At 47.0% G+C, this 12,911-nt stretch overlaps 1 protein-coding gene across 1 annotated transcript in view; it reads left to right on the forward strand.

The window, feature by feature from the left end:
- Positions 1-12,048, forward strand: part of Pdia5 (protein disulfide isomerase family A member 5) — an 87,844-nt gene extending 75,796 nt beyond the window's left edge. Inside the window, exons 13-17 of the mRNA XM_048346773.1 lie at positions 224-384; positions 1,793-1,923; positions 6,595-6,665; positions 11,325-11,459; positions 11,826-12,048. Coding sequence (XP_048202730.1) covers positions 224-384; positions 1,793-1,923; positions 6,595-6,665; positions 11,325-11,459; positions 11,826-11,906 — 579 coding nt within the window. The 3' untranslated portion in view covers positions 11,907-12,048. The remainder of the gene's footprint in view (positions 1-223; positions 385-1,792; positions 1,924-6,594; positions 6,666-11,324; positions 11,460-11,825) is intronic.
- The last annotated feature ends 863 nt before the right edge of the window (positions 12,049-12,911 follow it).

The following is a 12,911-nucleotide window of genomic DNA, read 5'->3' on the forward strand; positions in this document are numbered from 1 at the left end:
CCCTAGTCTCCCAGATTCAAAAGCCCCATCTCAGCACTCACAAGGAAATGAAGGCCTTGCCAGTGCTCAGCTGTTCCCTGAGGTGTGCAAGGCCAGAGGCCAGGGATCGCCATTTATGTTCTACCCAGTCCCAAAGGGGTTTGGGGGCCAGCACCTGGGCTCCTCTTTCTGCCAGCACCATGTCTGAGGCTGTAACGCATGGTTGGCCTTTCCCCCATCCCAGAGCTCTGGTGTCCTTGCAGCTGTCGATGCCACCGTCAACAAGGCTCTGGCAGAAAGATTTCACATCTCAGAGTTCCCTACACTGAAGTACTTTAAGAATGGAGAGAAGAATGCAGTGCCTGCACTCAGAACAAAGAAGAAGTTTATTGAGTGGATGCAGAAGTAAGTTTTGTGATCTTGGTACATCCTGACTGCTGGCGCTGGCCACTGGAAGCTGCTGTGACGGGATAAGTGAACTTTATGGGCCACTGTGCTTGGCTCAGGACCCCAAGAGCTTTGACAGATTTCACTTCCCCCATCCTAAGGCCACTCTCCTGTGCTGATCCCATGTTTCATGCCAGCAGTATCCTGTGTACTCTCACCATACCTAATACTACCAGCCTGATGCTCACTCAGCTTGGCCTGGAGTCACCTCTGACCCTCCCTGACAACTTTTCCAAACATCCCACCAGTACCCCCAACACTGTCATTTCCGAACATAGTTCTAGCAGGCCTACCAGATGTCTCTTCCTTTATCATAGCCTCCTGAGCCCTAGGTTTTGTCACTTGCTTTCCTGTCTTATGCCCAATTTGTCCCCAGATTGGCCTACTAGTAGAAGTCAGAGTTCTTATTCTTGTTTCTTATTCTTATTTCAGTCATGAAACAGTTTTGGAAATTGTATGCTTGGTGGGCAATAGGTCCTAGAAGCTTTTACCACTTTTAATAGTGTCACTCTGGGGACCAAGCCTTTAACACACAGATTTTGTGGGGGTGGGGGTGTCATTCCAGATACAAACTACAGCAAGCTATATTCATATGTGAGGGAAAGTTGAAATTCCAGTGGGTAGGCAAAAACTGCCTGCAAACATTTACTCAACACCTGGTGTGTATTAGAGCTTCCAAGTTCTCTGCACATATAAGTTGACTGACATAGTAGGTGTTTTATAACACTTTCCCTGCTCTTCAAGTAATACCATTGTCCTTGCTTAACAAAGAAAATGGAAGCCTAGAGGAATCTAGTAACCCACACAGCTGCCAGGTAATCTGGATTTGAGCCTAGGCCTGCCTTACTCCTTGGCCTGTGTACTGCACCAGAACAAAAACTTCAGAGAACGTGGTGTGGGAGGCTAAGGCAGGAGGATCTTGTGTTTGAGGCCAGTCTAGGTTGCAGAGACCCTGTCTCAGAGGGGGAAAGGGGGCTTTGGAGCATAAGATAATGGAAGGTCATTTAGGGACCCTGGGAGGCAGGAAGGGGCAGCTGGGGAGTCAGGAGCAGGAGATCCTATGCTCTGGATAATATGATGGCTCACACCAGCAGTGCCCCGTCCTAAAATGTGAGCATGTTTCTTATCTCTTCCCATCTCTTCCTATCTCCTATCCCCAGTATGCTCCTCAGAAGGCATCTTTGTGGATGATGATGTGGTATAAACCTTGGTGTTTGCACCGTTGCTTTCAAGTGAAATTGAAGTGGGGGATACAAGTAATCTCTTCATTTGTATTTGAAGTGACTGGGGATGGGGATGGGTACACCTACCTGCCTGTAGTGATTCTCTCCTCTCATGCCTTTTCCCCATACCTCTGCTTCCACAGCCCTGAGGCCCCTCCACCCCCAGAGCCCACATGGGAAGAGCAGCAGACTAGTGTGTTGCATCTGGTAGGGGACAACTTCCGGGACACCCTGAAGAAGAAGAAACATACCTTGGTCATGTTCTATGCTCCTTGTAAGTGGCTTGTACTAATGAGTTTGGCCCCCCTGTATTCAGCCAAGAAGATCCTCCTCACCTCCACTCTCAGGCACCAGGGTAGTCACTAGTCAACTCTGGAATCATCTCCACTGAGGGCTGGCTCCTGGGTTTCATTCACGCTAATAATCCAGGTCCTCCTGTCAGCTTCATTAGGTCTCGCCCTCATCTGGGAGATGCCTTTTTCAGTGAGTCCTGTAGCTTCTGTTAGGACTGTTCTCCTCACATCCCTAGGCTCTGCCATGCTATCCTCACATGTACCCCCCCACACACACACACCCCACTCCCTTGCTCCCCTTTCCGGTGGGTTTAGCATTGGTACATATGGGACAGACACATCCACTCCCAAGTTTCCATGTAATTCTCATTTTAATCAAAGCATAAGCTAAGAAAGTGACATGTCTGCTCACACTGGCCTTTATGACCTCAAGTTTTTGTGTATTCCCATTTTGAAGTGGTTAATTGACACTTAGAAAGAAAGGTTCTTAGAATCTCTCACTCTTCTGTTGCCCTTCTCTCTCTCTCTCCCCCAGGTTACAGCTCAGCTTAATGGAGTGAAGATAATAAAATCTGCAATCTGCAGAGAAGCCAGGCAGCTCAATCTAGTCATAAACCTGCTCAGTTGTAGCCAGCCCTCCTGTTTGCTCCCCTCCTACCTCCACTGCTTAAGTGTCAGTAATCCATAATGTCTCTTCTCAATCTCACTGTCCGGGAGGCCTCAACAGCCCACGAGTCTCAGATCCCATTCCTCAGGCAAGCCAATAAACCCTGGCAGTGTCCCCTGACCCTCTGCTTTGGCCTTTTTTTCTGAGTGGAATTTAGTCCCTCAGTTGTTTATAGAGCTTCTTGCTGTCCTCATTTATCCTTAGAGTGTGCCTTGAAACCTGAGTGCATTTTAAGATGTTAGTGTCTTCCTCTAGGTAGAGGAGATGAATACTGAGACCAGGATACATGTGACTTCCTCAGGGCTTGTGACCAGTTAGTGACAGACCTGGCTACAGCCTGAGTGGCCATCTCTGCCACAGACATGATTCAGTGAGTAAGAGCATTCTCAGTGAGCAAGCACGTGGATACAGGAGTCCTGGATCAGCCACCAGACAGACTTTCACAAAGACTAGAGTATATATTCCACCCCAGAAATGCACCCTTTCTATTACCCAGGCCTATAGACCAGAGGCAGGCCTTCCTCTGCCTTGTTCCTGAATGAAGAACCTATAATAGACACAAAGTCCCACTGGCTGCTAGAGCAGACAGGTTCTGAATCTCTGGAAATCTGACATAGAGATGTGTATCCTGCTATGGGCTGCCGAGGATGTCTTCTGTCCCTCCCTCTCTCCCTCTGTCTCTCCATTCCCTCATGAAATAGCCCTGTGCTAGGCAGAGTTCTGGGCCCAGGACACAAGAGAAGGAGCCATGTGCCTGCAGTCCCTTAGAGGCTTCCATCTTTCTTGACAGAATTAGTGTAATACAATCCATAAGGCAGAGTCACAGAGTGACCCAGCTTCTAGCAAAAGATTTAGTCCCTATCTTCTCAACTTTTCTCTCCTCTTATCTTGCCCCAGTAATCCTAGGGACATCTGTCTGTATGGCAATTGGCAAGACCATTTAGGGACAAAGAATCTTTCTGTTTTATAATGATTAAAATAGTAATAATGATTTTAAAATAATAATATTAGAAAGTAATATTACTCATTTATATTATAGAAAATATAAGATAGTACATACGTGCGCTTGTATGTGTTGGTATGTATACAATCTACCTGGGTCTAATGGCTCACTTATGTAACTTCCTACTTGGGAGACAGAGATTGGGAGGATCTCTGTTGGCCAGGCAAAAAAGTGTGACAGACTCCATCTCATCCACTAAAAAGCTGAGTGTATCTGTCATCCCAGGAAATGCAAATAGGGTTGTGAAGCAGGCCAGCCTGGGCATAAATTCAAGACTATTTAAAAAAAAAAAAAAAGCCTTCCTCTGTACATCACTTTTACAATAACAATTTAAAATTTTAAAAATAAAAACATAACAAGGGCAAGACCCTTGAGTTCAAATCCCAATACCACCACCAAAAAATAAAATCTTTCCAGCACAGCAGCTCATGCCTATAATCCTAGCTACTCAGGAGGCTGAAACTTGAGGATCACAGTTCAAAGCCAACCTGGGCAGAAAAGTCTATGAAACTCTTATCTCCAGATAAGTACTATAAAAGCCAAAGTGGAACTATGGCTCAAGTGGTAAAGCGCCAGCTTTAATTAAGCAAAAAAGCTCAGAGACAGCACCCAAGCCCTGAGTTCAAGCCCTTGGACTGGCACAAAAAACAAAACAGGGACTAGGAATGTGGCTTTGTGGTAGAGTACTTGCTTAGCATGCATGAGGCCCTAGGTTCAATTTCTCAGCATCACATAAATAGAAAAATCCAGAAGTGGTGCTGTGGCTCAAGTAGTGGAGTGCTAACCTTGAGCAAAAAGAAGCTCAGAGACAGTGATCAGGCCCTAAATTCAAGCCCTAGGCCTGGCAAAAACAAACAAATAACAGAACATGAAAACTTGATTAAGCACTGCAGAAAAAAGGGAGACACCTGATAAAAATATAAAGTAAAAAGCAAACCCTGTCCCCTCATATCCTGCCTTGCCTCTTTCCTGCTCCACTGTATCTCTTATCCCCAGATCTCAAACCCCTACCTCCTGCCTCCATGGTTTCTACAGCTCTTCCTCCTACTGTGCCACTGTCTTGCTCCCTCCTGGGACTGCCCTTCAGTCCACCTTGCTTTCTGGGGGTGGAGTTTCCATCCCCACCTCAGGCTTTGCCCTTCTCCCTACTCTGCTCCTTCACTTTAAAAGCCCGGATTTAAAGATCTCATGCATGACCCCTCTTGGGAACATGTTCATGCACTTACAGAAACGGCCTCCCTTCTACTTACTCATCTGCATGCTCTTTCTTTCAGATAATGAGAAAATGAGATGCAGCACAGGCTATTAATGACAGGTCTTGATACTTTAAGTTGATGACACCGGAATTTACATGAGGCTGACAGTTACCTTTATACTTTCAAAGAGCAAAGAGGCTAAAAAGGAAAAATTAACAGTAAAACCAGATTTTAAGGCCAGAGGTACATTATTTTCAGCCAGCCATATGCTGTTGGTGGACCTGTGCCCTTCTCAGGTGTCTACAACTGTCCACACGGTTGGTCTTTAGCACATGTTGTTAACCAGTACATTGTGTGCTTTAAATGTTCTGAAAATCATACAGCATCATTCCTTTATACCATGACATTTCCCTGAATTTGAGCTTTTTGTCCCTGTTAGGTCAAATTGCTCAAGTGTTACTTGTAATTGCCATTTTAGGCAATTAAAAAGTCATCCATCTGGTATCTGCCATGTAGGCTGTGCTAGGCACTCTTTAGTTCTCCTTTAGTTCTGATATAACCCATGGCTAGCCCAGGTCTGATCTGCTCCTTCTGCATCAGCTGTTGGGAAAATCCCTGTAAGCCCCCTCCTGCCACCCCTGTGATGTTCGGAGGCCAGCTGGCTGCTCTGCCAGCCAGGACATATGGGTGGTCCCGCCCATCTTAGGAAGTAGCTCAAATGCTAAATTCAGATTAAATTTGTAGCTTAGCCTTAATTTGGTTTCACAAAACCCTTTGAAATGTCAGTCATTATTATCTCATTCTAAAAAGGAGAAAGCAAAAGAGCAAAGCCGTTTCTATTCCCCCACCAAGTCAGCAAGTCAGCTGTCTGCCTCCCTGAGTGAGGTAGGATAGGCAGGCTGTTTATCAGGAAGTTGTGGCTGGAGCCAGGTCACCCCATAAGACATGTGGTTTTTGTTAATCAGAGTTGATTGTCAAAGATCAAAGCTGGCTGTCATCTTTTCATTAATATCTTGGGAATACTTGAGAGGTGATAGGTTTGGGTTTTGATCCGTTATGCTGAGGGGCAGGACCAGAGCAGCCTGTAGCTTCCTGAACAAACAGATTACTGCCTGCACACCTCCCAACTAGACAGGTTCTAAGTAATGTGGGGACCAAGAAATAAGACAACAAGGGATGTTAGTGGAACATCACAGGCCTTCATTATCTACTGTGATCATCCTTTTTTCTGGTACAGGACATGTGAAGAGATCTGGGACTGATAGTGAGTCCTTGTAGCTGGTCTTCCTAGCCTAACCTGGGCTGTCTGGTCCCCAGCTTAGAGGTTGAAATGCAGAGCAAGGGTGAAGGTTGCCAGGAGGAAGGAAGTTAGCGGCAAAGCATAAGCCTTCAGTGCCTGGGCACAGTGGCTCTCCCTGGTCCTGCCTTTCCCAATGCCACTTCCTCATCATGAAGTGGAGGGATTTGAAGAATCCTGAGCACATATGCCCTTTCCTAAGCTCAGAGCTCCCTCTGTGGCCTACATAATGCCTCTTCCTAGTCTTGAAAGCAGCTTCTGCAGAACAGACACAGAGACCTCCATTTCTTGCGCAGGTGGCAGATGAGAGGTTCCAGAGCAGGAGTCCACCAGTGCTTGTGGCAGGGACTTCTGCCATGCTGGACCAGGCATGAGGGTACTTAAGTTGGTAAGGTTGACACATAGAACCTAACAGCAGAGTGGTTCCAGAAATTGGCCTTGGCTTTCTACCCTCCCAGTGTATGTAACACTTTGTCCTCTCTCACTCAGGGTGCCCGCACTGTAAGAAGGCCATCCCCCACTTCACTGCCACTGCTGATGCCTTCAAAGATGATCGAAAGGTAAGGACACCTCCTTTCTCTCCTGGCCCAAGTCCAACTTTGCCTTACCACTGATTCCTACACCACCCTCCCTAAACAGGTGTATGATCTGTGAGCAGCGTCATTCCTACAAACCAGCACATTGTTCCTCTTCACAAGGGAGACAGGACGGGCAGGATTTCCACTGCAAAACTGACAAAAAGGATAAACTGGGCTATTATAGGACTCAGTTGGAGGAGTGGGTAGTAAAAGGGGCCATGTGTTCAGTTTTTAGTGCTGAAACCTTTTTGCCCTAGGATTGTGTTCATGAATTACTTAAATAATTAAATATACAAATAAAAACCCCACAAAAGTCAGGTAGAGGAGGCCACAGTGGAGGAGTCAGGCCATACCAGGAGAGCCTCAGCCTGCCTAAGCAAAAGGCTCCTGTAGCCACCAACTGATGAAGCATAAAATTAACAAGTTAGCTGCAGATCAGATTGGATTAGGGGGTGGGTGCCAAGTGTGGATATGAGGCAGCTCCAGCAGCAGGATGCCACTAGGAGAAGGCAGTATGTGGTCCCTGAGGCAAGACAAACCCCAGTACCCAGGAAGTCCTGTCAGTATCTAATCCTTGACTTCCCTTTTCCTATGTAGTTTTGCTTTATGTTGCTAGTGTTGGGGAAGAAGATGCTGGAGTTAGATTTTTGATGCATAATTGGCAAGTGTCATACCACCAACACATACATCCAGTCCTTGAGTTCTCATATCATCCAGGGAAGGCTGGAAAGACTGGGGCCCAGGCACTAACTAAACAGATCCAGATGATACACAGACTCAAGCAGGTGGAAATGGGGGCTTAGCAAGGGCAAGATAGACAACGAACAAAAATAGATCACCATCCCAGGGCTGGTGGGGGTATGACTTGATGGAGGGTAAAACGCAGACCTGCAAGTATCTTCCAGGCTGGAGTTACTGTCATTTATTTTTAAAACTCACATACTAACCTATGTATTAGGGCAGCTGGCCCACCTGCAGTTACTGGAGAGAGACAGCACTCAGTCCCAACACTAACAGTAGTTGTCGAGGCTAGCTAGCATCTGGCCTAAGGGCTAAGGTGACTTGTGCACATTCGGTGCCCAGGCATGGTGCATGGCTGCAGGGTGCTACAACTGTCAAACCTGAAGCTCTGGGGGATCCTTCTGGAAATTGGTGATTAATAAAAGCTGGCTCTTGCACTGGCCCTAGGCCAGTGTTTGGGGACCACCAATCTGTGTACCCTCTCCTTTTTCTCATGAGGACTAAAGTGAGAAGCTGTGTCCCGTGCCCAGGGATGCACTCTGGGTCACTGAAAGCCAAAACTAGGACTCCTGACTCCCCATTCTTCTTGACCCCCTTTGCTGACGCCCCTTTGCTGTTTTTCTCACACACAACAGCCAGTCTCAGTTCCTTCCCCAATCAATATGCAGTTGGTTCTTCACTTCCATTTTCATAGCCAAAGTCAATATTAGCTCCTGCAGAGATTTATTTTACTGAATCAATAAAGCTGTGTGAGGCAGCTCATATTTTAGCTTGGGAGCCCTCACCCCTCCCATGAGCTTAGCTGGGGACTTTATTAGTTGACATGCTAGTGGAGAAGGGCTACAGAATATTAGTATTGGCATGGAAGATGTTATTGAAGGGTCGAGAGGACAGGACCCATGAGGAAGGTGAGTGGATCAGATCAGATGCCAATGAACAGTTGGACTGGCTAGGAGGTCTCACCTTCCACTGCACTTAAAAGTGTGCCCAGCCATGGCACGGGGTGGGCAACCAAGGTGCAAAGGTTAGTCCTGGGGAGGGAAGGTCACAAGGCAGGAGCCCTTCAGCAGACTAGCCACATCATCACTGCAGTCTGGCTTTGAGTATAGTTCCTTCCATTTCCCAGGCTAGTCTTACGCCCATCAGGAGTGACAGATTCCTGGTGGCCAATGACCTCATTTGTCCTTGAATCCTCTGCAGTATTGGCATCTCACAGGGTTATAAATGCTGAGTAGATAAAGGAAAATAGCATTTGATAGTGACTGAGAGCTCTTCTTCCACTAAAAGCATGTGTTATTTGGTCCTCACAATAGCTTGATGAGATAGACTGTTATGGCCCTCATTTTACTTATAAGGAGACTGAAGTGAAGCAGGTTCAGTGATCAGCCCCAAGTTCCTTGGCTGGAAGAAAGCAATAGAACTGAATACACAGGCACTGCCAGAGTTTGAATCTCCCACAAGCAGACACTGTGCCTGGGCCTTTCACGTGGGGAATTTACTTGGGCAGTGGTCTTGGGAAGCACAAGCAGAAAAAGAGGAAGTGAGACAGGAGAGGGAAAGAGCCAAAGTAGGTGGGATGGTTGCAGAAGGCTGTGATTAGCTGCAGCTCATGTCCCATGGGAGAACTCACCAGGAGACATGCCCCAGAGTTGTCCCACTTGAAAGCTGAGGAAGCTAGAGTGCTCATTCTGAACCTCATCTGTCACTGGCTATGCATCCAGCTCCTTGAGGCTGGCAGGAAGCTCTCAGGCTGAGACTTCAGGTGCTATAGTAAGTGCAGGGCCCAGGTGACCTTTCAGGGCACCAGCATCTGTGCCCAGGACTTGGTGCCAACTACCATAGAACAAAACCAGAGCTGTAGGTGTACACATGGGGTGCAGGTGACCAGTGCCGATTGGGAGTGAGTCTAACTGCAAGTGGGTGAGATGGAGAGCACAGAGAGGAGGCTGGCCATTGGGATGGCTGCACTTATCTGCTCTTTTGCAGCAACTGAGCATAGATTCCCTTTCGCAGCTAGAAGTTGCATTCCATGTGTGTGGCTGGAAGCTAGCATGAGGACTCAGAAGAAGTATACATTTTTAATTTAGTAGATTTATAAAACCATTCGCTGTGTTTCTAACAGCTCCAGGGCACATATACAAATTAAATTCATAATTTAAAGCAGATGCAGAGAGAGCAGCAGCCTGGAGCAGTGTTCATCAAACACTCACACAGCAGAGCAGATGATCAGCGGCCTCTGGCCTGGGGCTGGCCGCAGAGGGTCCTCCGCTGTGGGCTGTGCATAGGCGATCGGATGTGCCTGTCCAGAGGAATGAAACCCTGCATTTGGACAACCACAGGAACATCTGCCTCATGTTTCTGAAATTACTGAGCACACACTTAAACAGGGGAGCCAGGGTTCTCAGGAGCCTGCTGGGGCCAGCATTTGGGCTCTACGAGGTGCTAGTGAAGGCCAGGGTTATCCTGCCTGAAGGAGACAGCTGTCCCTCACTCCAGCCATTTCCTGCCCATAGAAATGCAGGACACAGGTACCATCAAATCTTCTGACATTTAAAGAGAAGCCAGTTTTTTTTTTTTATATTAAATCTTCTAGCTCTTTTCTGTGTTGGCAGCTAATTCAAATTTGTTTTCTTTTTAAATTCTGTGGGCCAACTAGAACAGGACTGAGAGCCAGCTATGGATTATGTGCAGTGAGTTTGCAAATGACTCTGGAAAATATTGTGCCCATATAGAATGCTCCAGCTGGAGAGGCAGGCAGGAAGTGGGAGGTGAGGAAGGTGAAGGAGAGTGACAAGGGAAGGCCATGCCTCTTCCTCACTGGCTCAGTCCTACCACTCAGGACAGTGGTCGCTCACTAAGCCCATGGTGAATCATCAGTAACTAGCTGTTGGCTCAGAATCTTCCTCCTTGGAATGGGGCCTCTGTGTAATGTGAATAGCCAGCAGCCAAAGAACTGCAAATTGTGCTTATTCAACAACCTTAAGATGTCTCACTGAGTCACCCTTCAAAATGTCTTCAGAGTGTTCATTGGACTCCAGAATAACATCATTTGTTTTATGGATGACTAGACTTCATCAGGGTCACCTCTGAACCCTGAGCATCTGGAACACACTTGGCACATAGCAGAGTGTTAGTAAAGTTTGCCTAACATGTGGACTCTCTCTCATCAGGATCTGTGCTTCCCTGATAGCTTGCGTTACATGGTGCCATTCGCTGATTCCTTCCCTTCCTTCTCTGGCTTGTGGCATGCAACATAATGAACATCTCCTCGTTCTGTTTTATACAGTAAGGAAAAGCTACTCAACATGTGGAATCCGTTACATGAGCAGAGGCCACTGGTCAATTTGAGAACCTCTTTCTGACCAAAACCCCTGATTGCCTTAGCTAAGCTCCTTTCTGGAATGTGCTGTCTGGCTTTCTTCTTTGTCCTCCGGCCTAGGTTCAGATGGTGAAGAGTGCAAAATGCCTTCACTTCCCTGGCACCCTAGGTCCTTTGCCTCCTAACTCACATCACACATTGTTAGGCTTGTCTCTACCCAACTCCCTGCTTGGTCACTGAGCTCCTAGCAGAGACAAAGCGTGGGTAAGAGTGATTGTCAGAGTCTGGCGTGTTCTACTAATCCTGTGCTGGGTCCTAACCTGATTGAGCTTACTTTAATTTTTTTATTCAGTCTTCATAATTCCCTTATAGCCCAGGTATTATCATTATCCCTCCTTGCAGCTGTGAAATAATTGCAGCATCAAGAAGCTAGGTCATTTTCCATAAGTCTTAGTGTACAGCCAAAATTTGCCCTTGGGAAACTTGCTTTCAAAGCTTTTGCTCTTCACCTGTTCAGCTCTGCACCCGACAGAGCACAGACTGGAACTGTCCCTGCCAACTTTCCCTGCTTGACTCCCTAGATTGCCTGTGCTGCCGTGGACTGTGTCAAGGACAAGAACCAAGACTTGTGTCAGCAGGAGGCTGTGAAGGCCTACCCCACTTTCCACTACTACCACTATGGGAAGTTTGCAGAAAAGTATGACAGTGATCGGACGGTGAGTTGGGGGAGGCACCTGCCCGAGCTCTTTCTCTTGATGGGCCGGGAAACAGATACTGTGGAGAGCAGGAAATAGAGGCTGCCAGGAACTTCAACAGCCAGCTAGGACATTCCACACTGACAAGATATGGGCCCTGGGCTTGACCGGGTCTCCACTGCCGGGAGAGAGCCCAAGGAGTTGTCTCAGAGCCAGGGCGGATGCTGGCTATAGTTTCCTCACTTGCATCTCAGAGCTAAACTAGCCCAGCAGGGCCTCCCTGTCAGTCTGCCCACCTCTCTGAGTTTTTAGAGTCAGAGGGAAGGGAGTGTGTGCACCAGCTCAGGATTTTAAGTCTCTTTTTTCTCTCTCTTCCCTGCACTACAGGAATTGGGATTTACCAATTTTATTCGAACCCTCCGAGAGGGAGACCTCGAAAGACTAGGGAAAAGGAAGGAGGAGTTGTAATTTCTGCCTCAGAGAAAGCTTTTCCATTACACTGTGAATGATAATCTGTTTTGTCTCTCTTCCTGAATTTCCATGTTCTGAAGACAATTTTTTATAGCCACTTGTGGCCTTTTGTACAATTTTGAAATAAAATCGAACTTTATGTGGTGGTGTGGTTTACAGAGCCTGTACTGTCAGGCTTACATGGGAATGGAAACATGTGTCCTCAGACTTCCATATCCTCTCTGGGAGGCAGAGATATGCTCAGTGCCACATTGACACCAAGGGACTCCTGAGAGTGGTGGGGAGGGCATTGGTGTTGGTTTGTCGTTCAAGAGCAGACAGAGAAACCAGGCCAAAAAATGCCACTGGGAAAATGCCGGATACTATGCGAAGTATGTTAAGAGTCTCAGAGGACCTGGATGCTAAAGCAACGGTAACCATGCATTGACTTCTAAATCATTGTTTCAGTATATCAGTGAATTTTCCTGAAACTCATTTGCATTGTTTTTATTTTCCAACGGTTTCTCTTTTCTCCTTTCTCCATTCCCTCCCTGCTGTCCTGCTAAAAGAAATTAAGTCACCCTTCAGGCTGAGTGTAATGCTTAAGCCCCATGGAGGTACATGGGAAAGGGACCTTTGCACTGACTGTTTGCTGTAGCCACTGCTAGAAGGCCTTCCTTCTAGCACCCCACTTCAGACACAGGAACCTCAGACTTTCACACTCCTTTTTCCATGGATGGACACCTTGACCTGCTGCCTGCCTATGAACGTCTCCCCTGACCACCTGTTGCACCGGTGTTCCGATATTCTACATACCACATGACCAACACTGAACTCAGAGCCCAGTGGTATAGCCAGAGCCCCAGCCCTGCTGTGACACTTTCTGTCCACTTTTGTATTTCTCCACAGGCAGGAGAACATCCTCAGTCTGTTTTTTTTTTCTTTTTTATAAGCATGCATTAGCTATGCAAACAGATTTCATTGTGACATGTTCACACATGTATACAATGTGTTCCAATAAGT

Source organism: Perognathus longimembris, chromosome 5, assembly GCF_023159225.1.
Source record: "Perognathus longimembris pacificus isolate PPM17 chromosome 5, ASM2315922v1, whole genome shotgun sequence".
NCBI lineage: Eukaryota > Metazoa > Chordata > Mammalia > Rodentia > Heteromyidae > Perognathus > Perognathus longimembris.